The sequence below is a fragment of the Chrysochloris asiatica genome, unplaced genomic scaffold (assembly GCF_000296735.1).
Source record: "Chrysochloris asiatica unplaced genomic scaffold, ChrAsi1.0 scaffold00169, whole genome shotgun sequence".
Lineage (NCBI taxonomy): Eukaryota > Metazoa > Chordata > Mammalia > Afrosoricida > Chrysochloridae > Chrysochloris > Chrysochloris asiatica.
This window is the reverse complement of record NW_006408687.1, coordinates 6,477,033-6,503,510: the sequence shown is the minus strand read 5'-3', so window position 1 is coordinate 6,503,510 and position 26,478 is coordinate 6,477,033. Positions and strand designations below refer to the sequence as shown.

The window sequence follows — 26,478 nt, the reverse complement described above, 5'->3', positions numbered from 1 at the left end:
AAGTTTTGCTTTTAGTTCTTATTAAGAACTTGGCACTCCTGGTACAAATGGTTAATGTGCTCAACTGATGGCTAAAGGCTGGTGGTTAGAATCCAGATGGAGGCAACTCAGAAGATCTAATTCCCAAAAAATCAGCCACTGGACCCTACTCTGACACCCACGGGGTCACCATTAGTCAAATTTTACTAAAGAGGAACTGATTTTAATAAGAACATAAAACTGCATTAATTAAAATGCACTGAGGGAAACAAATGCCTTTGGTACCCTCACCATTGTTTTTTTCCTTACGAATTATTCCCAATTCTCTACCACTGGCTGCTACCGTTCTTGCATGTCTACATCATCAGAAATAACCGGGGATCAAGCACGTGTGGAAAAAGCTGTATCACTGCCTGGGATGCACCACTAGCTCCAAGTCTGAGGCTTTCACCATCACTAGTGGCTATAAACAGGGTCTGACCATTAACAACTACTTATGTCTTATCTTACACCTTTAGCTCTGGAACATCCATGGAGGTGTTGTTATTGAAGTCTGGTAGTATGATAGTGCAAAGTTAAGGTTTTCAAATGTTGAAAGGGTGCTGGACGGGCTTTGTATTTTAGGGCACAAACTATATATATATATATTTTTTGGAGTATTTTGATAATCGAACTTCTAAATAGACTCTTGCCTGTTTAGGAGGACAGCATGAAGTCAGTTCTGCACTGGCCTTCCTCTCATCATCTGGGTTTGAGAGATTTGCTGCTCTTATTCATACATTTAGCTTCACTACAATAATAATGACACGAAGCACAGGGAGAGAGAGAGAGACCCATGTTGAACAACGGCTTCTTCCCAGGAGAGGCGGAGGCATTTCTGTTTGGTAGAGAAGTAAAATGGTAAGGAAACTGAGAGTGGAGTTCCTATGTACTCCACTGAATACACAGAAGTGTAGGGTGTTTACTCACTTAAATTAATACAAATCAGACAACTCTAGAGTGCAGGGGGAAAAAAACAAGTCTCCAGACTCAATGCAAACCGTCTTTGGAATTCTTCATCTTCATTAAGGTTTCCACAAAATACAAAGCTCAAACAGAATTGTCTATATCCACCACAAAATAGAATCCAGTAAGTGGTGAGTACACAAAACGAAAGGATCTTTTCATTTTTTAAAAATATAAATAATAACAACGTTCAAAGGTTTCACAATTCGTTCTCTCAGGGTGTGTGTATGTGTGTCTGTCTTTTTAAGGCTTTATGCTGCAGACGTTTTGTTACTGAGGACTCATGCCCAGGCGTAGGAATACTCTCCCACACGAAAGGAAGGCCACTGTGGATACTTTCCTGAGGGTGGCACACACTGATCTATGTTGCTTCAGCCTGTGAAAAACTAAACAATCAATCAAACATCCTCCAACCAGTTCTCACAGTTTCATTAATTTTCTTTCTACTACAAAGTAATAATAGAAAGGGGTAAGTTCCCAGCAGCATTCAAGCTCACAGGTTAAATCATGAAGGGTGAGAAAGGGGAAAAAAAAGAATAGAAGCAGGCTTTTTTCCTGGATAGAATTTGTTTCCTTTTATCCGGAAAACCCCCAATAACCCATGGTTTGTACTGAAACACCTTTTTCAGATTAAATAGTGTTGAGAGAAAAGGTGATCTTTTGAGGGTGATGTGTGTTAAAGTGGAGAGGTTAATGGTGGGAAAATACTACTAAAAGTACTTCCGCCCCCCCCAGGAGCCGTTTCATTTGCAAAGTTTGGGGGCAACGCCAGAGCCCCAGCCTTGGGAAGGAAATCTGAGGGAAGGCTCTCCAGCAGACACTTGACCTGCTCCTGGCCCAGCTTGATCTTGTCATCCAGCTTCCGCTGCTCAATGAGGAGTGTTGACTTCATTTTCACAAAGTGCTGGTAGTCCTGAAGCTGTTCCTCGGAAAGGTAACTGGCCAGGATGTCCAGTACCACCCGTTCTCTTCGGTCAAGGTTCTCCTTGAGCTCCCGGGCATCCTCGTGCTGCCCCGCTAGGACTTTCCTCTTCTCGTTGAGAGAGCTCTGCCAGGGTGAGACAAGCAGGTCAGCAAAGTGTCGGGGGTAGGGGGACTGCCTGCAAAGAAGCCTTTAGCAGAACCGCACAATGTCTACATTTCTATCTGAATTTTCCACTCTCGCATGTTGTTGTTAAGTGCCGTCGAGTTGGTTCTGACCCATAGCGACCCTGTACAGGGTTTCCGAGGCTGCAAATCTTTACGCCTCATCTTTCTCCCTCGGAGCAGCTAGTAGTTTCGAACTGCTGACCTTATTAAGGTTTGCAGCCTGATTTGTAACCACTACGCTACCAGGGCTCCTTGTGTTGGTGTTAGGTGCTGTCAAGTTGATTCAGGCTCATAGCGACCCTGTATGTGCAGAGTGGAACTGCCCTGTAAGGTTTTTGAGGCTGTGGCATTTTGGAAGTAGATTAGCAGACCAATGCTAGGGGGTGCTTCTGGGTGGGCTAGAACCGCCAACCTTTTGGCTAGTAGTTGAACAGTCAGCCACTTGCATCATCTAGGGACTTCTTAAAAAATCAGTTCATTCTTCTTTTTTTTTTTTTCCTCCCTGGTATATTTATTCTCTTTCTAAAAATATTTGTAATGGGATGAAAATACACACCAAAAAAACATTTGCCAATCTAGTAATTTCTGCATGTGTCATTTGTATGATTCAGGGACAATGATTACAATGTCATCTGTATGACTCATGGACCATGATTTCATTCTTCATATTGTACGATCATTACTTCTATCCTTTCCTGCATTATTCCATCACCAATAACATACACCTAATGTCCTGGTCTGGATCTACAGGATAAACACTAGACTGGCTAACCACAGGGTCTGTGGTTCAGACTCAGCAGCCGCTCCTCGGAAACCCTATACAGGATCGCTATGGGGCAGAACAGATTTGACGGCACTTAACAACAATGCCCCCTAAGAAAAGCTCTCCCTTCCTCCCTCCTACCCCCACTCTGAGAAACCACTAATAATCTTTGGTTTGTATATATTTGCTTACTTCATACACTACATGCCTTTTTACAATGGACTGAATTCACATATGCTTCCTAGGTTCATACATTTGCGACATTTCTCTCTCCCTTTTTAAAACTTTGTATTGGGAACTGGGTGAAGATTTACAGAACAGATCGGTTTTCCATTCAACAATTCAGACACATTTTGTTTCATCTCACTGAAGACTTCATTTCTGTTATGTTTGTATGCATATATGGCATTTTATTTATCTAGTCATCTGCTGATGGACATTTAGGCTGTTTCTATCTAGTTCATCACTATTATATTTTCCGGTTAATCATTCTGGTGTTGTATTTCATATGGGTTTTCAATTCGCACCATCATTTGGTAGCTTTAATTTGAGAAGGGTAAAATTAAGCTAGTTGGGGTAATTATTTTAGGTTTCTAGCCTTACAAGAAGGAGCACTGGTGGTGCAACAGTTAAGTGCTTGTCTGCTAACCAAAAGGTCAGTAGTTTGAGCCCACCCAGCAGTTCCATAGGGCAAGGGCCTGAAGACTTGGTCCTATAAAGATTCCAGCCAAGAAAGCCCTATGTGGTAGTCACATGTCACTTGGGGTCACCATGTGTTGAAATCGACTCGCTATTACCTGATAACAAAAGTTCTCACACTAAGACACTGGTTTTCAAAGTGTGGTCCCTGAACCAAGAGCAGCAATATCACTACCTGGGAACTTGTTAAAAAATGCAAGTTCTCAGGCCCTACCCTACTTACAGCATCAGAAACTCAAGAGGTCAGGCCCAACAATCTGTTTTAACAGCCCTCCAGGTGACTCTTTTGTAGCTTAAGTTTAGAACCTCTGCTCTAGTCCATAAACAACAATAGACTCACCAGATCTCCCACCTCTATAGAAATCAGTTTCCAATTGTTCAGGCTCCTAAGTGTCTGCAGAACTTCACATGCAGATTCCTTAGAACTCTTGAGTTCATGGTGCCTTACCCTATCTCCATCCCAAACTATTTTGCTTCAACCCATACCATTTCAAGAAATATCAATACCCAGCATGTTCCTGTCTTCTGGGATTGAAAAAAAAATGGAAGGAGGTTGGGAGGAAAGAAACCTGTGTTTTCTCTTTTCCAAGTATTTCCTGAGACTGACGTATCAGCATTTACCTCTTGGCATGAAAGATGCCTTCTACTCTGTTTCCTGGTTATCTATATGCTTGCTGTCTTCTCTCCCCACCCCAAAGAGATTGTAATCATCTAGCAGGAAGGGATCTTGTCTAATGGCCCTTCTCTTTGTACATGGCCCAGAGGGAAACATGTTGAACTGAACTGTCAGGTCACCTACCCGTTCTTCATTACTGGCGTCTTCCCCAAGGCCACTAAGGACGTTCTCAACACGGGCCAGGCGCCCCGAGAGGGAAAGCAGTAGGTTTACCACTTTGTCCAAGTCCCCTATGAACATCTTGTACTTGTTAAACTCATTGGGCTTGCAGAGCTTATGGATCAAAGCCTCCACCTCTTCTCCCAAAGCATTGTTGAGTTTGATGTCCATCAGCACACTTCCTTTTGCTTCCTGGAGGATCTCAAGCTTTTGGGTGAGGCTTCCAATGAGCTCCGCCTGTAGTAACAGAGGGACACACACCAAATATTAGTCAGCTAGAGCTGTTAATGTAAGATCCCCTTCTCCCAGCCACATCCCGCCTTTTCTTCAAGGCTCCACTGAACGTTCCCCTGTTTCACAGGGCCTGACCCCAACACTGGTGATGGTTATGTGCCATGGAGTCAGTACCGATTCAAAATGACCCTGTATAGGGTTTCCGAGGCTATACATCTTTACAGGAGAGGAAAGCCTCATCTTTCTTTTGTGGAATTCATGATAGTTTCAAACTGCTGACCACTACGCTACCAGAGGTCACAGTATTCTTTCCTTTTCCTGAGTATCTACAGTCCAACACTGGATTACACATTGTTCTGTAATGTTTTCCAATTGTGTTATGCCGTGTACATCTTTTCCTTCCCAATGTGTTTGTGGATGCTTCATCATTGTAAGTTCTTTCGAGAACTGATCTTATTTGATCCTTATAACAAAGTCATGGATAAGTAAGTAGGTAAGAGAAATGTTACTCTTGTTTTATGAATGGAGAAACCAAGATCACAGAAGTAACTCAAGAGTTTGTCCACAAAGCTGAGTTGACTATTATTGCGTAGCCAATGTTTACAGAACAATTACTATATGCCAGACATGGTGCAGGAAACTCTACATGCAGGGTCTCATGTAATCTTCTCAACAATTTTCTAGTAAGTACTAGTTATCCACCTACAACAGATAAGGAAACTGAATTAGTGATGTCAAGTGCTGGTCTATAACACATGTACACCAATGGTGGGACTGAGGTGAACTCAAGTCAGCCTGACTTGATGTACAGTCATAATGAAATACTGACACCAAACCTTTTATGGAAAAGTCAGCCCCTGTCTTTCCAATGGGCTCCAATGTTTATTCACGTGAGCCCTACGGAAGATTTCTTTGCCTGGCTGCTGTATAGTATGCCACTTGTTGATTTCCATACCTATACAGCAGAATTACACAGATATTCAATATGGCTAACTGAACAGATACGGCAAAGACCTTAGCAGTTCCTAGTTTTACTTTTCATTTATGTTCAGTGGGTGCCACTTCCTTGTTGCAAGAGAAATTAAACTCCATGGTTTTTGTAAATAATCTTTCGTTTTTCTCTTAAGGTGGCCAAATGGATAAAGGACATAATCTTCTTAGATTAAAACCTATTTCTTTACCAGTAAAACAGGTTCCAGTTTTTATATTTAAGGTCAAGCTGCGTGCCTTCAACTGGAAACGTGGTTAGAGAAAGGCTGCAACTTCTATGTTGTAGTCTATCACCATTCTAACCCTTTTGGAATCTATAGTGCCCACTTACATCTTCTTTCTCTTGGATTTAGTAGAAAACTACCATCCCATGTTTAGTGTGTGCTGCCATCTGGTGGGGACCTGTGTGTTATTGTTGTTGAGTGTTCTCGAGTTGGCTTTGTCTCATAGCAACTCTGTATAGGGTTTCCAAGGAGCAACTGGCGAGCTTGAACTGCTGACTTTGCAGTTCAAACTGACTTTGCAGTCCAACGCATTTACCCACAGTTCCACTGAAGCAATGGTTTCATGCCACCAACTCAGCACCAGAGGCCCATCGGGACATATGTGTCCCACTGTTTAAAATCCGTATCACCAAAAAAAAAAAATTTTTTTTCATTTGATTCAAAATGCCTTCTTTATTGAAAAGACATGGTTTAAAAAAATCAAAGTGGAAAATAATTCAGTAGTGAAAGGATTATTACAGGAATAGTTTAAAAGGGCAAATATACTGATGACTTTTTGATTATTTGTTCAACATCAACCATTTTCTCACCATTTGCCCATCTTAGAACTGGACCATCAGAGTATTTCAGCATTAGTGAGATTCTAAATGTCCTTGAAATGTCTGAGTTCTGGCTTTAATGGGGACACCTTCTCACCCACCTAGTCCCAAAGACTTGCCTCATCATCATAGGTTATAATCATTGGTTTTCCTCAAGTTGTTTAGTCATGACAAAGAGAATGGAAAGGGTAATTTTAGTAGTGGATCAAAAAAATGGGTCACATATAAGCATGTTGTTGTTGTTATGTGCTGTGGAGTCGGTTCCGACTCATAGCGACCCTGCACAGGGTTTCCGAGGATGTAAATCTTTATGGGAGCAGAAAGCCTCATCTTTCTCCTGCGGAACAGCTGGTAGTTTTGAACTGCTGCCCTTGCGGTTTGCAGCCCGATTCCTAACCACTACACTACCAGAGCATATTACTCCTCATATGAAGAGCCTAAGCCCCAAAATATGTAGGTGGGAGAGAATATTGTCTGTTTAGTTTTTTTTCCATCTTCTCTTGGAAAACACCCTCATTTTCCAGAAATCAATTCTGGCTGCCAGCTAGGTATGGTATCTGCCTACAAGCTAACATATGAGGTACCTCTAGCAAAGTGTCCAGCAGGTTATGGTGATGGTGTGACAGCATATAAAAACAGCAGTAAGCAAAAGAGAGACCAAATCTTTACAGCGAGGATCATTCCCACCCCCTCCATACACAGAGTAGACAGGTTTGGGCAACTTGGACATCGTCTATCCACAATGGGGGTGGGGCTATATAGGCAAGAAGTGACTGGCTTACAAGCTTTCAAGAGGGAACCTCTATCCAGAGGGTGCCAAGGAAGGTAGAATCTCCATAGTAGTATCCAATCTGTCTAGGAAGGGCTGATGAAAGGAAATGCGGATTGGTCTCTTGTGATACAATGGTGAATAATTGTTATCAGGAATGATTGTGAGGATTGTAAATGTAGACATTTTGTGGCAAGAGGGGGAGTGATTAACTTTTCAGTCTAGGAGTGGAGGTCCCTGGGACCATGAAGGGAGAAGAGCGGAGAGGGGGACCCTGAGATGGAGGCAGAGACGATGACGTGGAGAGATGGCGCAGCTGGGGACTTTAGACCCAGAGAGGGAGACGGTCTGTGTGCTGACGACTGGGGTGTGTGTGGGGGGTGGGGAGGGCAGGATTGTAGGATGTGCCCTTTGGTTGATTGATGGTGCATGGAGGGGATTGTAACCATGGTAATGAAACAGTATACGATAGGATGAACGTAAAACTAATTTTCTCCCATGTAAATGATCACATAATTCACAATAAAACATTAAAAAACAAAACAAAACAAAAAACAGCAGCAAGGGCATTAGACTGGAGACCAACAGTAAAAACAAACATGGCATGCTGTTACATCTCCCAACATTCCTATTGGGCAGGACTAAGACAAGTCAAATGGCATCATCCACGCTTTTTAGGTTGATGATGAGATACTGACGTCTACGTGAAGTCAGTCCAGCGTTTTCACTCTTGTGAGGTATATTTCTTAGACTTGCCACTAAGATTGGTACAAGACAGTATTTCCTTATACAAAACAAAGATATAGCAAATCGAAGGAATAGTTAACTGAGCAACCACCTTATCACTCCAACCTAGGGAAAAAGCTTTCTGCTTCTTCAAATACGTACATTCTAAATTCTTGGATTTCTAAAATGCAACCTCATGTCTTAAGAAGTACAGTTTCTAGAAGATGCTTTTAAAAAATGAAATAGCAGAAAGAAAAGCCGTAACAGCTTCATGCTTCACATTATTCTTATAAATGCGGCTTCTTTTGAAACGCTTATTATTGGTAATCATTTCTGGATATTTTTACTAACAACTCAATTAATACTGTTTAAAAGCCACCATTAAGATTCTCAGAGGCTGGTATTTGAAGGGACAACAATGAAGCAGAAACCAGTCAGGAACTGTAGTTTATATGATGGAGTCCTGGTGTGGTGCTGTGGGCTAATGCATCAGACTGCAAAGTCATTTGAACTGCAAGGTCAGTGATTCAGGCTCACCAGCTACTCCTTGGAAACCCTATACAGGGTCGCTATTGGTTGGAATCGACTCAACGGCACTTAACAACGACGACAATAAAGAGAACGGAGAGTTTGTCTTCGTGAGTTTCTGTCTGAAACTGGGTTCTCCAACTTGCTCAGGCTCCTGAGCAGATCAGCTCAGTGCTGAGAGGACAGTCATGAAGTAAGCCTGGTTCAGGGCTGGGACAGGTTAAAATAATTTGACATAGGTGGACAGCAATCAGGGATGAGGCTAGTAGTCTAATCTACTCAGTCCTTCATCTCCAAACTTTGTTTGGTTTTCATAGATAACAATGCTGTGCAGAGCCTTAAAGAACACCCACCACAGGAGCCCGATGTATACGCCAGGCTTCATGGAATGAGGAAGAACAGTGTGACATGAAAACGTCTAGGGGAGATAAAGGGAGGCTTCTATGGAAAGAACCAAAATGCACTGTGTGGCATTTTGAATCCTGAAAGCTATTTTCTGAGCTGGAATGTGATACATCACAGCTCGTCACAGATGCTAACACAAGGATTATTGAACGTTCACATCAGTCACTCTAGACCCAAATGCTGCATATTTAAAACTCCAACCAGCCCTTAAAATATGGAAATTTGGATTTAAAAATTCAGTTTTGAAGTGCTTTCAGTAACTGAAGGCAAAGAAGGAAAGTTGGCTGTCCTAGCCATTTTGTTGCCAGAATTCACTGGGAGAGATTGTTGTTGTTGTTGTTGTTGTTGCTCTTTCATTAATTTAACAATTTCCACAGGTGCAGTCTAGTGACACTAATGACATCTTTGTGTTGTGACCATGACTGTCATCCTTTTCCAAACTATTCTAACACCAATACCATAAGCTCAATGCCCCCTAAGAGGGACTCCCCTTCTTTCCCTTGATTCCACCTATAGTTGTTGTTGTTAAGTGCTGTTGACTCAGTTCCAACTCACAATAGCCATTGATAATCTTTAGTTTCTATATATTTGCTTATTTCACATAAGTGAGATCATAAAAGATTTGTCCTTTTATGACTGATACATATTTATTTTGAAGAGGTATTGGGTTGTTCTTGTTGCTTAAATAACATACTAGCTACTTAACTGTAAAGCCATTGACATTAATCTTGCTTCTCATCTGGCACAAACTGCTAACTCTCCCTGGGAGAGATGGTATTTATAAAGTTTCTTTTTCTAAACATAGTTTAAAAGAACCTCCCTCCCACCTCACCATCTGCTGGGCTGCTTCCCCTTTCCTAACTGCTTCAGAATGAGAAGTCAGGAAAGCAGGATCTGCTATCATCTCACTGCCATTGACTGAGCTGGTTCCGACTCACAGAGACCCTGGTTGGAAATCTTCACGGGAGCAGAAAGCCTCATCTTCCTCCCACAAAGCAGCTGGTGGATTTGAATTGCCGACCTTGTAGTTAGCAGTTCAGTGCTTATCCAACAGCATTATCAGGGTACCTCTCAGATTTTCCATTTATAACAAAGGGGTAATAGCACCTGCCTAAAATGAGTAACAAAGGCTAATTATTAAGTTCCTTCTTAGTGCCAGGCACTATTCTAAGTGTTTACTGCTCATTCACTAATCCTGACTAACCCCATGAGATGGGGACTATAACCACCTCCATGGTACTGAGGCCTGAGCAATTTGGAGAGCCCAACTTATTTATCAGTTGTTATTTATTGGTCCAGTAGTCACGATTTTTGAGGTGCAACCCATAGTGAAGACTGTGGTCTTTGATCTTCATTAGTAGTATTTTAAGTCCTCTTTGCTTTCAGCAAGCAAGGCTGTATCATCTACATATCGCAGATTGTTAATGAGTCTTCCTCCATTCCTGATGCCATGTGTTCCTTCATATAGGACAATAGTAACAGGGAATCCTGCTCCCCACAACTGCTCTTCTCTTTTCTTTTTTGTCTTTTCTCCAAAGGGGGCTCCAGTTGCAGAGACACACTGCATCAGTGATAACATTGGCACCGAAGACCCCAAGATAAATTTTTTCTGGCCCAAGGAACTGGGAAAAGGAGACCCTGGGGTCTAAGGAGTTTGAGTGGAATGTACATTATCTTTTTCTGTCTCTTTCACTGAGGATGGTCCCAGTCACACAGACCTGCAGAGCAGCAGGGACTGACTGCTAAAACAACAAGAGTCCACAGTCTCACCAGAGATGGAGGCAGAGATGGGGACATGGAGAGAGGAAGCAGCTGAGGACTCTAGATTCATAGGAAGAGAGGGCCTGAGAGCTGGCGGCCAGGAGGTAGACTTGCAGAATGTGCCCTTTGGTGGTGTAAATTACTATATATGCCTGGGTGTTTAAAAAAAAGAATAAAAGAGAGCGAGCTAAAGTGAATAGAGAGAAATACTGCTATCTGATGGTACATGGAGGGGATTATAATCATTGTAATGAACCAAGATGTATGATTTGTTGAATGTAAAACTGATGATTTGCCCTGTAAACTTTCACTCAATTCATAATAAAAACGTAAAAAAAAAAAAAAGTCTACAGTCTCTGTAGACCAGGTAAAGGGGTCCCTAGCAGCCATAGAATTTAGGAAAATATTGGTGAGGAGAGAGCTGGAAAATCAGATCCCCTAATTCTGTGCATTTTCAATGACCTCATATGCATGCGAAAGCTGGACAGTGAATAAGGAAGACCATAGAAGAATTGATGCATTTGAGTTATAGTGCTGGAGGAGAGAATATTGAAAGTGCCATGGGCTACCAAAACAACCAACAAACCCGTGTTGGAAGAAGTGCAGCCAGAGTGCTCCTTGGAGGCCAGGATGGCCAAACTTTATCTCTCATACTTTGGACATATTGTCAAGAGGGACCAGTTGCTGGAGAAGGATATCATGTTTGGTAAGGTGGAGGGTTAGAAAAAAAGAAGAAGACCCCCCAGTGAGATGGATTGGCAAAGTGGCAGCATCAATGGGCTCAAGTGTGGCAACAATTGTGAGGTTGGCCCAGGACTGTACAGGGCAGTGTTTGGTTCTGTTGTGCATAGGGTTGCTGTGAGTTGGTTGCTGTCAGTGGCACCTAACAACAACAATTCTGTGCAAGGAGTCCTGAATAAGCACTAGACTGCTAACCAAAAGTTCGGTGGTTCAAATCCACCAGCTACTCCTTGGAAACGCTATACAGAGTGGCTGAGTCGAAACTAACTCGATGATACTCACAAGAGGAACAACAATTCTGCGTATGAATTCACCTAAGGTCTTGGCTGACCTTCTAGCTGCACATGCATGAGACAGATCTGAAAGCAATGCTGCAAAGGCTTTGAAAATGGAACTGACACTAAAATCAACCCCCAGACTTGAGAACTTGCCTTCTGAATCTAACCAGATTGACTGCCTCTAAAACAAATACAAAACAAAACCATTATTCTCATGAGAATTTTAACAAAACCAGGAGCCTCATTATAATAATATTCAAACTCCTAGGATATAATCCAAAATTACTCAACATTCAGAGAGCTAAAAAAAATATAACCAGTTTTTAAGAGAAAATATTATCAACAGATGTCAATGTTGAGCTGGCCCAGACGTTGGGATTATCAAGCCCATTAAACCAACTATAATAACCATCGCCCATGAAGTAAAAGTAAACACTTCTTAAATGAATGGAGAGATAAAATTATCAAGAAACAGAAACTATAAAAAAGAATAAAATGGGCATTCTAGAGCTGAACACTATAATTGTTGTGTTGTAAATGCCATGAAGTTTGTTCCAATTCATAGCACACTTGTATAGGGTTTCCAAGGCTTAAATCTTTGTGAGAGCAGAAAGGCTCACACTTCTCCCATGGAGCAGCTGGTGGGCTCAAACTGCTGACCTTGTGGTTCACAGTTCAGTGTTTATCCTATACAGCCATGTCCCTGAAAACTCCAATACTTGAAATTTAAAAAAAGAAAGAAAAAAATGATTGTCAGAATGGAGGTAAGAAAAAAAGGCAGTGAATGTGAAAACAGACCAATACAAATGATTCAACCGGAAAAGAGAAAGAAAACAGATTATAAAGCAAAACCAAAACTCAAAAGAACCTTAGGACTTATGCAGCAATATCAAAAGGTCACATCTGACTGCAAAGTCATTTGACCTGCAAAGGTCAGGGTTCAAGCTCACCAGCTGCTCCTTGGAAACCCTATGCAGGATCGCTATGGGTCAGAATCAATTCCAGCACTTAACAACAACAAACATTTGTATCAATAGCATCTGAAAAGGAACGAAGACTGATGTAGAAAAACAACAACTGAAGACAAATTTCTCAAATTTGATGAAAGACATAAATTTAAAGAATCAAATGTGGCAAACCCCAAACAAGATAAAACTGAAGAAAACCACATGGAAACAAAACTACTGAAAATGAAAGAGAAAATAATCTGGAAAGCAGTTGCAGGAAACAACACTGCAAATAGGGGAACAAATATTTAAATGACCACCCATTTCTCAGCAGAAACCATGGAGGCAAGAAGGCCATGGAACAACATCTTTGAAGTGGTTAAAAAAAAAAAAAGAGCGGTTATTCTAGAAATCCACACCCAGTGACAATATCCTTAAGAAATGGAAGAGAATAAAAAGAGGCTCTATGAAGGAAAACTAAAGCAATCTGCCACCTGCAGAGTCTACATGAAGGAAGAACAGAAACTGGGAACTAAGAACCAGCTGGCTGCCAATGATCTCTTGAGGAAAGCCAATTAATTCCAAGGAACAATAGATTTATACTGCTTTTTAAAATAGGAGTGGGCTTCAAAATGTTTGAGGAAAAATTCCATTACTTTTTAATTCCATTTTTCACAAACTTTTTGTAGCTCCCTCATATTCCTCTAGGTCCCTGGGGCCAAAGATAGTTGGTCTTCAGAACAGAAGAATTATGTGATCTGCTTTAAGTAGATTTTTGTCCAATCAGTATGGCAGGGCTTAACAAAATAACTTGAAAGCTCTAATGATTAAATTGTTTTCAGCTTTTATGTATGTCAGAAATTTGGACAATTAAGTATTTCATAGTCTCTTAAATAATTCTGAAGTTTACTTGGAATATTATTGTCCACTATCTAGAATGCATAAAAAGAAAATATGTTCAAGTATATATGGATTTTAAATGCTATTTTGAATTTTTATTTATTAATGACTCAGGACTAATTTCCACTGACTCTGAGTTTCATGTCTAGAAATACATCTTAGATTATTAGTAACTTTATATATTAAATACTTTTCTGTTGTTAAGTGCCATCAAGTTGGTTCTGAACCATAGCGATCCTGTATAGGGTTTCCAAGGAGCAGCTGGTGAACTTGAGCCACCATCCTTGAAGTTCAAACTGACTTTGCAGTCTGACGCATGAACTCACAGCATCACAGGAGGACTCCAGATAAGTTATTACCTTGCAAAATCTGGCACTGTTGTTATTGTTAGGTGCCATTAAGTTGGCACCAACCCATAGGGATCTTATGCACAGCAGAACGAAACACTGCCTGATCCTGGGCCAACCTCTCTACCGTTGAAACGCTTGAGTCCATCAATGCTGCCACTTGGCCAATCTATCTAGTTGGGGGGTCTTCCTCTTTGTCTCTGGCCCTCCATCTTACCAAACATGATATCCTTCTCCAGTGACAGGTCCCTCCTGACAATATGTCCAAAGTATGAGAGATGAAGTTTGGATATCTTGGCCTCTAAGGAGCACTCTGGCTGCACTTTTCCCAAAACGGATCTATTAGTTCTTTTGGCAGCCCATGGCACTTTCAATATTCTCCTCCAACACCATAACTCAAAGGCATCAATTCTTCTATGGTCTTCCTTATTTACTGTCCAGTTTTCGCATGCATATGAGGTTACTGAAACTACCATGGCATGGGTCAGGCACACCTTAGTCCTCAAGCTGACATCTTTGCTCTTCAACACTTCAAAAAGGTTTTGTGCAGCAGATTTGCATAATCCACACTTTGTCTTAAAAAAAAACTTGGGAAATGAATACTGAGCCATAATCCTTTTCTATCATTAGAAAATCTTGTTATATACTAGAAAGAGAACTGTATGTTCAACTTCATGCCACACAAAATAATACCTTTAGTAATATCATTATTTAAAGCTCACAGTTGTGTTTTTAAATCAGATATGTCAATGTAAGTGACGCTAATGAAAGTTCTGTTACACATTAATAACTTGTTGTTAGTTGTTAGCCAGCAGGATTTGATTCCTAGTTTACAGAGTAGAACTGTTCCACAGGATTGTTAAGGCTGTGATGTTTCAAAAGCAGATTGCCACGCCTGTCCTCTGAGGTGCTTCTGGGTGGGTCTGAACTGTGAACCTTCAGATAGTGGCCTAGCGCTTAGCCATCTGTGCCACCGAGGGACTCCCAAATAATCCTTTAGTTTATTAAAAACACAAATGAAAGAAAAAACAAACAAAAACCCGCAAAGGGTTCTCTCCACTGCCACATGATAAAATCTAAATTCTTCGGCATGTTCATACAAGGCTGTGATTTCCAGGACCTCCTGGACCCTTACTGGAGCCTTTCGCAGACTTATCTCCCACCATTTATGACCTTCCTTTGGTATTTTTAAAACTTGGTAATCTTTTACTTTTACGCAATTATAAATGAGCCTTTCAACTTATATTCCCACAAATATCAAATGACTTGGGCATGAGTTTCTTCCCCATGAGTTGTCATATTTCTGGGTCTTTTCCTGTGCTGCTCCTTTTACCTTCAGTGACCTTTCTTCTCTGTTGCTGACTCACTGATACAGTGTTGACTTCAGACATTTCCTCCTCCAGGAAGCCTTCCCTGACTCCACCTTCTTGGGTTAGGGGCCACTCTTCTGGCTTTCTAGCACAGTGAATGCATTTATCAGAAGACTCATAACGTTGTACTAAAATAACCCAACCCCTCATCAGAATGTAAGTTCCAGGAGGGCAGAGACCATTTCTTATCCATGTTTGTACTCCCAGGACCTGGCACAGTATCTGAAACTGAGTACACAAGTCCCCAATAAATGCTTATGGAACTGCACTAATTCTTTGCCTAATAATACAGCCTTATTTATTATTTGCTAAGCCCCAGGCTCCTTGCAGCACTGGAAGAAGAAATTGAAGACACAAGGAATCAAAGGAAAACCCTACCTTTTTTGAGGTCTGGATTAACTAAGGAGTTCTGGTGTGGCACTGTGGGTTAATGTGTTGGACTACAACATTGGTTTGAACCGCAAAGTCGGCAGTTCCAGCTCATCAGCCATATAGGGTTGCTATGAGTCGTAACAAACTCCATGGCACTTAACAACAACAACAACTTTCGACCTCATCTTTCTACCTCGCTCAAGACACAGATAAGCACAAAGGGCAGATGAGAATCCCCGCCTGCTGCTGTGAGTCAGATCTTCCAGGATGAAGAGAGAAAACAATTGTGAGTTGTTTTCCCTCGTAAGTATCTAGTTTAGGAAATGAAGAATCGTCTAGCCTGTTAAGCAGCAAGGTGCCTTCTTACTGAATATCTTACCATGGAAGATACCAGATGCCACAACCATCTGTGTATTTATGTAACATCACCTTCACTCTCTCCCTAGTTAAGGATATTGTTGTTAAGTGCTATTGAGTCAGTTCTGATGCACAGTGACTCTGTATATAGTTCCCAGGAGCAGCTGGTGGGTTTGAACTGCTGACCTTGTGGTTCACAATCCAGTGCTGGTCCTACAGCGCCATACCAGGAGTCCAATAAGTAAGTTGTTGTTGTTAAGTGCTATCAAGTTGGTTCCAACTCACAGCTAAGGAAAGGTTGGTGAATTTGAACTGCCCTTGTGGTTCAAACTTGACCTTGAGGTTCAGCACATTACCCCACAGCACCACACCAGGGCAATGGTGCTGTCTTAGAAGTTACTCTTTAAAAATAACTTTAATATATTTTAGCTAATTTGACTGAGGAATCAATCCTTGGGTGGTACAAACAGCATGCTAGGCTGCTAACTGAAAGTCCACTGGAGGTTCCTCCGAAGAAAGGCCTGGTGATCTTCCAAAATAATCATCCAATCAAAGCCTTAAGAATAAGCACAGTTGTACTTTGACACACATGGCGTCACCAGGAGGTGGCAACTATAAACTGGGAATTTGATAGCTCCCACAACCATCATGGGAGAGGTCATTATCACTTCCATTTTATCATAATGTTATTTTTTGATCCAGTCGTAAGGATTTTTTTTTTTTCTACTTTGAGAATGCAGTCCATTCTGAAGGCTGTAATCTCTGATCTTCATCAGTAAATATTTTAAGTCCTCTTTGCTTCTAGCAAGCAAGGTTGTGTCATCTGTATATCACGGTATGATTCCTCCAATCCTGCTGTCACGGCCATTCTTCTTCATTTAATCCAGTTTCTCAGATTATTTGCTCAAAATACAGACTGCATAATTATAGTGGAAAAAAACAACTTTGATGCCCTCCTTGACTGATTTTAAACCACTTAGTATCTCCTTGCTCCATCCTAATGACTGCCTCCTGACCCACCATTCATTGGTCAGTTTCTTGTACTATGGTGATCTGTGTGCAGCTGTGATGCTGGAAGCTATGGTGTACAGGTTATAGCAGAGCTTACAGACTAAGGCAGACTAGGAAGGAGAGGCAGACCACTTCTGAAAGGTTAACCACTGAAACCATGTGACTAGCAGCAAATTGCTGTGCCCAAAGATGAGCCCTTCACGTTGGAAGGCCCATCGCATACAACTGGGGAACAGCAAAGAGCTACTGCCTAAGAGTTGACTTTAATGATTTGAATGCAGCAAAGCTTTTGGGACCTTCATTTGCTTGTGAGGCACAACTCAAAATGAGAAGAAACAGATGCTGTAATAGATGTTGTAAGCATCCATTAATAATCAGAACGTGGAATACACGAAGTATGAATCTAAGAAACTTGGAAGTTGTCAAAAATTAAATGGAATGCATAGAGACTGCTATCCTAGACATGGCGGGGTATTGCAGGACACTGCACTGGACCACAAAGTCGGTCTGAACCACAAGGTTGGTGGTTCAAACCAGCAGCTCCTCGGAAACACTAGGCAGGGGCACTGTGAGTCAGACTGACTCGACAGTACGAACAACCATAACAGTGAACTGAAATGGACAGGTGTTGGCCATTTTGAATCAGAGTAATTGAAGAGGAATGGTGTCCCGTTCATGGTTGAAAAGAATGATTTCAAGATCTCTCTTGACGTATACTGCTGTTTGTGACAGGTTTCAAATTGGGATGTGAATTTCAAAGCCTGGCTCTGGTTGAGGAACTACCTCAATTTTAGCTCCCCTCCTAGGGCAGCAAAGTTTCAAGGCAGCTGACCCAGAAATCATTTTTAGCAGGTTCTGGAATCAGACAGTTTTAAGTTTAAACTCTGAGTTGACCTTCCATTTGCCATGTGACCCCTGGCAAATTAAGTTCTTTAAGGCGTTTGGTATGAAATAAAGGAGATGATAATACAGCAGTATGTAAAACATGGAGTCCTGGTGTGGCGCTGTGGGTTAATGCGCCAGACTGCAAAGCCGTTTGAACTGCAAGGTCGGCAGTTCAAGCTCACCAGCTGCTCCTCGGAAACCCTATACAGGGTCACTATGGGTCAGCACCAACTTGACGGCACTTCACAACAACAATGTAAAACATTGCTTGGTAAAGTGAAAGGTCAGCGAAAAAGAGGGCAACCCCAACGAGATGGATTGGCACAGTGGTAGCAGTAATGGGCTCAAGCGTAGCAACGATTGTAAGGCTGGTGCAGGACTAGGCAGTGTTTCATTCTATTGTGCATAAGGTCGTTATGAGTCGGTACCAACTCATGGCACCTAACAACAGCAACAGCTATGTAAAACATAGCTCACACCTAGAACATAGTAAGTAGTTGATAAATGGTACCTGGTGTGGTGCTGTAGGATAAGCAATGGACTGTTAACCATAAGTTTGGCGGTTCAAACCTACTAGTTGAAACCCTATACAGGGTTGCTATGAGTTGGAACAGACTCAATGGCACTTGACATCAATGATGTTATTTCCAATGAAGATGAATTACACCTATATTCCTTCATATTCTCTGGCTAAAAATACAGTTTTTACCACAAAATCCTCAGAGTGAGAGGGTGATAATGAAGTGATGGAAAAGTAGTTAAAAAACAAAATTAAGATGGGGAATATAAAGTAATGAGTAATTTGCCACCCTGCTACTGTAAAGCTACATGCAAAAAAATTAAATAAACAAAACCAACAAGAAACTCTATGTGAAGTGTTTGGTTAAAGATGGCATGACACCCTGCTATCTGTGCTGGGGTTTATTTTTATGAGTCTCTCTCTGGAATGGGGTCCATGTGTGATGCTCACAGTTAATGGACTGGCTGGTAACTCAAAGGCTGGAGGTTCCAGTCTACCCAGAGGCACTGCATAAGTTAAGGCCCAGCAATCAACTTCTGAAAAATTAGCCACTGAAACCCTATGGAACAAGGTGGTCTTACTTCAAATCAAGGACCCACTCAATGCAGGTACTCAGCCTTGTTGGGGTAGAAATCAGGAGGGGTGTTGTAAAGTAGGTGTTTAAATACATAACTTGGGGTGAGGAGTGAGTGTGTTAATATAATGACTAGCTAGCTCTGCATGTCGGCACACAGAATGGGAACAATAAGAGAGATAAAGAGTATTAAGGCAGGTGTTCCTAAACATTCTAAAATCTCTCCTGCCCCATTATACTCTGAACCTAGGGTGTACATCCAACAGAGAAGTAAGAGGCTTAGATGTCATACTGTAGCATAAATGAAATAGAACCACCTAAGAAAGTTTCTCCTGGGATCAGTGCCACCTAAAACCACTCAAACTGCAGGCTTAGCAAGAGCTGAGCTTTAACAAAGAGTCCCTTGTCAGTATATATGGCTGAGTTGTGTGAAGAGCTATAAAGCACAGTGGGAGACAGCCCTATACAGAAATTCACATGCAAGAACTGTCTCCCTTGCAGGAACAGCTGGGCTTAGATGCCTAGGATACATAGAGACAGCTGTAGTGTTACAGCTAAATCTATTTGGTTCACATGTATAGTTAAATGCTAAAAAAAATAAATTCCAACCATGTGCTTTCAAGCTATTTATTAAGGTACTGCAAAGACAGAAGGAGAATCAAAAGGTTATTATCACTCCCAATCAAAAATACTTTTGGTAACTGCTCTTGCCCTAAACCAAGTTTCTAGATTTTCAAGTTTTCCTTCTGATCATGAAATGTGAACTAAGAATCCCACAGACCCTTGGCTTTGGCTAGTCAGCTGCAGAGGACAGGATCAGGATCCTGGTGCTGCGTGGGCCTGTGTTCTAGTCCTGATTATGAAACTTTTAGGAAATAACTCAATCTTTCTTATGCTTCATTTTTGCTATTATACACTATGACAGTAGCTTACCTGTCCCACCTACTCACAAGAGAACGCTGAGGAAATTTTCTCAAAGTGCCATGCAAGTCCAAAGTATAATGATGGCTAGGTTTAGTAATGCAGTGGTGGTGGGAGTTATGTGTCGTGGAGTCGGTTCCGACTCATAGCGACCCTGTACAGGGTTTCCGACGCTGTATATCTTTACGGGAGCAGAAAGCCTCATCTTTCTCCCACGGAACAGCTGGTAGTTTCAAACTGCTGACCCTCAGGATAGCAGTCCGATTCATAACCACTACGCTACCAGAGTTCTTTGCAGTAGGCCCCTTCTTTTCCTGTCTTAAGGGGAAGTAACTCTGCTAATTAATTACAAAGACCTTGACTACACAATTACGCCTCAGTTATCGACTATCTTGTCCAACATTTCGCAATTATGACAGAAGAAAATCTACTATCCAACTATTTTAAGTATTACTGACATATGTGTAGCAGTAACTAAAACTGAGGTGTGAGAGAAGAGTAACATGGTAAGATGGTTAAGGTTACGTATGACCTCGGCGGACTATGCCTCTCGGCAGGTTGGTAGTGAAGTATTGATGTAGTCATTCTCCGTTTTGTGGTCTGATGAGGTTATCTCCTCCATGCCAATTTTTGCATACTGACCTGGTCTTTGGAACCTAACCATGTTGATAAGAGAGGACTGGGTGCAGTTTTGGGAAGAGCAGAACAAAGGAACCACCATTCTTAGCTTACCTTCTTTTCATTGACATCTGCCTGTTCCTCTTCCTCATTCACCTCTTGTGGCATATCTTTGATTTTGTTCAGAAGCTCCGCCTTCGGGGCAGACACATTGTAGTAAGCTGGACAGTTGACCAACATGCCCATCATTTCTTTTTCTTCATGCCTACACCATAAAGAACCAAAAGTACAGTCACACACAGCCTATACCAGGAGCTGCATTATACCGTCCATTCAGAAAAGTGTCAAATAATTCTATAAACTGGCCCAGAAATTTAGATGAACTTATTAGTAATAAGTATTTACTAATGAGGGACTGGAATGCTGGTGGCACTGTGGAAAAAGCACTGTTTGGCAGTACAAACCCAAGGGTCATTCCATGTGAGAAAGATGAAGCTTCCTGCTCCCACGGAGCTTTGCAGACATGGAAACACTAAACAGTGTTTAGCTAGGAATCAGAACAGCCTCCACGGCACCTAACAATAGCAGTGAGTGATTGCCGTATGTTGGGCCCTTGAATCCATGCAAACTTGGGAGGAAAGCCACCAAAGAGAACAGGAAAGAACCTTAAAACAGGGGCATTTGGCAAGACTAAGTGACAGACATGGGGTTGAATCCAAACTTCCTTTGTGCTACATCCCTTTTCTTCTACTTTCAGAATAATTTGTACACCTCCAATTCCAGAGTCAATCATGCTTACTAAAAACCTATGATAAAAATGTTTTGTTCTCCGAAAGATGGGCCAAAATATCCTTTGGACACGTCAACCTCTAGAGATTTGAAAATCATACTCAAATACACTGTGGCGAGAAGACGAAGCCATTGGAGGGAGACCAGCTGAAGTCCGAGCTCGTGGAACAAGATTTCATGCATGCTGTTTTATTTGGTATGCTTTGTTTAGCATTTGTTTGTGCCATTGCTAATACTTCTTATTGTATCTGAGTAATACTTCAGGAGAAATTGAACAAGATGCCAAAAAAATTTCCGAAAAGCCACCTGACTTCATTCAATGCTTCCTGTGCTTGATAACGTTCTTTTTTGTTATATTTTTAGCTGGGTACCTAATAGTATTGGCTTTCCATTGTGATTTTTATTAAAAGTTACATTGTTATTTTGATGATATAAATTACTTCTCTAACATCTGTAATCACGTTACTGCTTTCCTGGCAATACAGAATATAGTTGTGTTGCTAGATGCTGTGGCGTTGGCTCCGACTCATAGTGACCCTGTACACAACAGAATGAAACAGTGCCCAGTCCTGCTAGCCTCACAATTATTGTTACACTTGAGCCCACTGCTTCTGTCAATGTGTTAATCCATTTTGTTCGGTGTCTGTCTCTTTTTTGCTGACCCTCCACTCTACCGAGCATAGTTTTCTTCTCCAGGGACTGGTCCCTCCTGATACTATGACTTAAGTATGAAAGACAAAGTCTCACCATCCTTGAAATCTCCAACATCATAATTCAAATGCATCAGTTCTTCTCGGTCTTCCTTATTTGTTGTCAAACTTTCAAATGCACGTGAGGGTACTGAAAATGCCACGTCTTGGTCAGGGGCACCTTAGTCCTAAAACTGACATCTTTGCTCTTGAATACTTTTAAGACATTTTGTGCAGCAGATTTGCCTAGTGCTATGGCAGTGTAGTGGTTACAAATCGGGCTGCTAACCTCAAGGTCGACAGTTTGAAACTACCAGCCATTCCATGGGTGAAAGATGAGGCTTTCTGCTCCCATAAAGATTTATAGCCTCGGAAACCTTGTGCAGGGTCACTATGAGTCGGAACATAACAACACTCCACGGCACATAACAACAACAATACATCATTTGATTTCTTGACAGCTGTTTTCATGATTGCTGATGATGGATTCAAGAAAAATAATCTTTGACAATTTCAATCTTTTCGCCATTTATCATGATATTATTCACTGGTTCAGTTTTGAGGACTTTTGTTTTCTTAACATCAAGGTGCACTTTATACTTACTGAAGGCTATGACCTTTGATCTTCATCAGTAACCATTTTAAGTCCTCTTTCACCACGGTTGCATCATCTGCAGATCTCAGGTCATTAATGAGTCTCTCTCCAATCTTGAAGCCATGCTCTTTTTTCATATAATCCAGTTTATTGGATTATTTGCTCAACACACAAACTGAATAAAGTATGGTGAAAGAACACAGCCCTGGCGCCAACTTTTCCTGATTTTAAATCATTCAGTATCCTCTTGGAAGTCTATGTATGGTCTATTTACAGGTTCCTCATGAGAACAATCAAGTGTCCTAGAATACCTATTCTTTGCAATGTTCTCCATAGCTTGTCATGATGATCCACACATTGGAAAGCCTTTGTATAGTCAATAAAGCACAAGTAAACATCTTTCTGGTATTCTCTGTTTTTAGACAAGATCCATCAGACATTAGCAATGATAGCCCTACTTTCACATCCTCTTCTGAATCCAGCTTGAGTTTCTGGTAGTCCCCTGTCAATGTACTGTTGCAGCTGTTTTTGAATTATCTTCAGCAAAATCTTACTTGAATGTTATATTAATGATATTTTTCTGGTGATTTCCACATTCTGTTGGGTCACTTCTCTTCGGAATGAGCACAAATATGGATATCTTCCAGTTGGTTGTCCAGATAGCTGTCTTCCAAATTTCTTAGCATAGATGAGTGAGTGCCTCCAGTGCTCCATCAGCCTGTTGAAATTTTTCAATTTGCTTTCTGTCAATTCCTGGAGCTTTGCTTTTTTGCCAATTACCTCCAGTGTCGCTTGGACTTCTTCCTTCAGTACCGTCAGTTCTTGATCATATGCTACCTCTTGGAATGGTACAGTGACTCTGTGTATATCGTTCATCTTCTTTCAAGGCTTTCTGTATCATGCAATATTTTACTCATGAATTCTTCAATATTGCAAGTTGAGGCTTGATTTTTTTTCTTCAGTTCTTTCAGCTTGAGAATTAGGTACCTTGAAAATACACCCATCTAAGTCTTTAAAGGAGTCCTGGTGTGTCACTGTGGGTTAATGTGCCAGACTGCAAAGCCATTTGAACTGCAAAGTTGGCAGTTCAAGAGCACCAGCTGCTCCTCGGAAACCCTATACAGGGTCGCTATGGGGCGGAATGGACTCAACGGCACTCAACAACAACAACAACAAGTCTTTAAAAAGGAACCGTTACACACCTTAGGTAAGTCTTTTAGAAACACTGAGGTTTTCCTCCAAATGTGGCCTCGTTCACCAGAGGTTCAGGAAAGCAGAGTATCTGAGCTGTGGCATGGTGAAGCAGAATGCCTGTCTATGATATAATAAGTACAAAAGAAGAGCACCCATGCAGAATAAAGCACTTTTATAGTGGGAGTCCTGGTGTTGTAGCTGCGGGTTAACGTGCTGGACTGCAAAGTCGCTTTAAACCACAACGTCGGTGGTTCAAGCTCATCAGCTACTCCTCGGAAACACCACACAGGGTCGTTATGGGTCAGAATCAACTCAACGGCACTTGCTAACAACAACCACATAATGGTGATCAAGGAATCTCTGCAGAGATTCATGATCAGAAGGGGGGATGTGAAAGAGCAATACAACTGAGGTGACTGAATCCAAGCTTCCTTTGCTCAATATCCACTTGTATTCTTCTGCTTTCAGAATATGCACACCCCTCCTTGAGTGACTCATGTTTACTTAAGACAATGACAAAATGGTTTTGTTTTCAAAAAGGATGTTTGTAGCTGACATAGGACAAGTTTATGGTTTAGGGAATAAGGATCTTCTAAGGGACAATGAGAATGTTCCCTCAAAAGATGTTTGTGCTCAGTTTACTTGCACAGAATAGCTATGACAAAAAACAGATTAAGTGACATTGTGAAAAGTTTACTGGTGACTGATAGGTAATGTGTGTGCAACCCCAGACCTCCTGACTCTTGTGTAAGCCCCAGCCTTCCTAGAAAAACCTCTCACCCCATTTTGGACTTTGGAACATTTGGTATCTTACCAAGTATTACACCCCAACCTTTGGTGGTAACAAATCCAACAATAAAACTCTTATCATTTCTCTCCTTGCAGGAAATTATATTTTGTACTCATTAACAACTGGGAGGAAGCCAGGTCTGTGCACAAGATTTGCAGTCATCTCTGCATGTTGCTCCTTTGGTATAGGTCTTTGAGCATTGTGATTTCCACCCCAGATAGGCTCAATCAGAATCTACATCTTAACAGGATCCTGGAGATTCTGATTCAGTATATCTGGAGTTGTTGTGATTGTTGTTGTTATGTACCACAGAGTCAGTTCTGACTCATAGTGACCCTGTATAGGGTTTCCAAGGCTGTAAATCTTTACGGGAGCAGAAAGCCTCATCTTTCTACCATGGAAGAGCTGGTAGCTTTGAACTGCTGACCTTGTGGTTCACAGCCCGATTCATAACCACTATGCTAGGGTAGAAAGGCAAATTCTCAGAGGTGCGTCAAACCAGAATGAACCAGTTTGAGGCCCTGCTTTTGTGATAATATAATAAGAATAGTGACTACTTCACAGAAAGGCCGCTCAAGTCATGACTTGATCAATATGAAAGCATTTTCTAGGAGCTCCACAAATCCTAGGTTTTACGTTCATTATTTCCCAGTCTCCCATGGTTGTCCATATCTTTCTGATGTTTACTACACTGTTGCTTTACTACAATGTTTACTACATTGTAGTATTTTCCTTCTTCAGCCTGATAACCCATGTAAGCCTGGGAATGTTGGAGCTTACTGGTCAAATTGAACTAATACAAGATACAAAATTTACTAATTGATTATATAAGAGGGTGATTTCAACGCTGGAGAATAAGCAAGGCGTTCACATATCTGACACCTAGTGCGCTGTTTTACTGGACCCCAGATGCCTTTCAGATGACAGTTCAGAATCTGATTACTGAATAAATGATTCGATGGGTGTAAGGTATACACTTTTAGAGAGGTGTTTCAACTAGTCTGAATGGTGACATGATTTAACATCTTGCCCATCGTTTTACTATGGTATACAAGAAACAGACAAAACTATCATCTTTACTAGTTTCCTACTTGATGGAAGCCATCAAGGAGCATTAACAGTGATTCTTTTTATTATGGCTAGTTTATATAGAAGGAGCCCAGGTGATACAAAGGCTCAAGTGGCATGTGGTTCAAATCTACCAGCTTCCTGGAAGAAAAGATCTGGTGATCTGCTGCCAAAAATGGTTTCAGCCTAGAAAACACTATTGGGCGGTTCTAATCTATCCTTTAAGGTCACTACGAAGCAGAATTGACCCGAAGGCAAATAACAATTTACATATAGTATGCCATTTCAATATTTTTTACATGTACAGTTTAATGACATTAATTACAACTTAATGACATTAATTAACTCATCATGCTGAGCAACCATCACCATGATCTGCTTCCGAATTTGTCCATCACCTTTAACAGAAGCTGAATGGAAGGATAAAACGTATTTCTGGTATATGTATATATGCAAATATAAATTTACCTATGGAGCCCTGGTGGCTGCTCTGTAGGATAAGCATTGAAATGTGAACCACAAGGACAGCCGCTCAAACCCACCAGCCTCTCCGTGGGAGAAAGGTGAGGGAGAAAGGAGAAAGGTGGGCTCGAACCTACTGGCTCACAGTCCAGTGCTTATCCAGCAGAGGCACTGTTGTCATTGTTGTTAAGTTCCTTTGAGTCGTTCTGACTCATAGTGACCTTGTACAGGGCTTCTGATGTTTTTTGAAATCTTTTCTAGAGCAGAAAGCCTCATTTTTCTCCTGCAGAGTGGCTGGCAGACTCAAACCACGGACCTTGGGGTTTACAGCCCAGTGCTTATCATATGGAGTCACTGTACTCCCATAGAAACACTGTGCTTACACAGACACATACATTACTGTGCTTGCTAGGTGCTGTCATGTCAGCTGACTTGTAGTGACCC

At 41.4% G+C, this 26,478-nt stretch overlaps 1 protein-coding gene across 1 annotated transcript in view; it reads right to left on the bottom strand.

Annotated features, from left to right (window-relative positions):
- Positions 1 to 1,660: 1,660 nt before the first annotated feature.
- SHROOM3 (shroom family member 3) overlaps positions 1,661 to 26,478 on the bottom strand; it is a 585,172-nt gene continuing 560,354 nt past the window's right edge. The window contains exons 9-11 of the mRNA XM_006871583.1: positions 20,562 to 20,712; positions 4,335 to 4,607; positions 1,661 to 2,032 (exon numbers count right to left, since the gene is read on the bottom strand). Of these exons, the coding sequence (XP_006871645.1) occupies positions 1,661 to 2,032; positions 4,335 to 4,607; positions 20,562 to 20,712 (796 nt within the window). The remainder of the gene's footprint in view (positions 2,033 to 4,334; positions 4,608 to 20,561; positions 20,713 to 26,478) is intronic.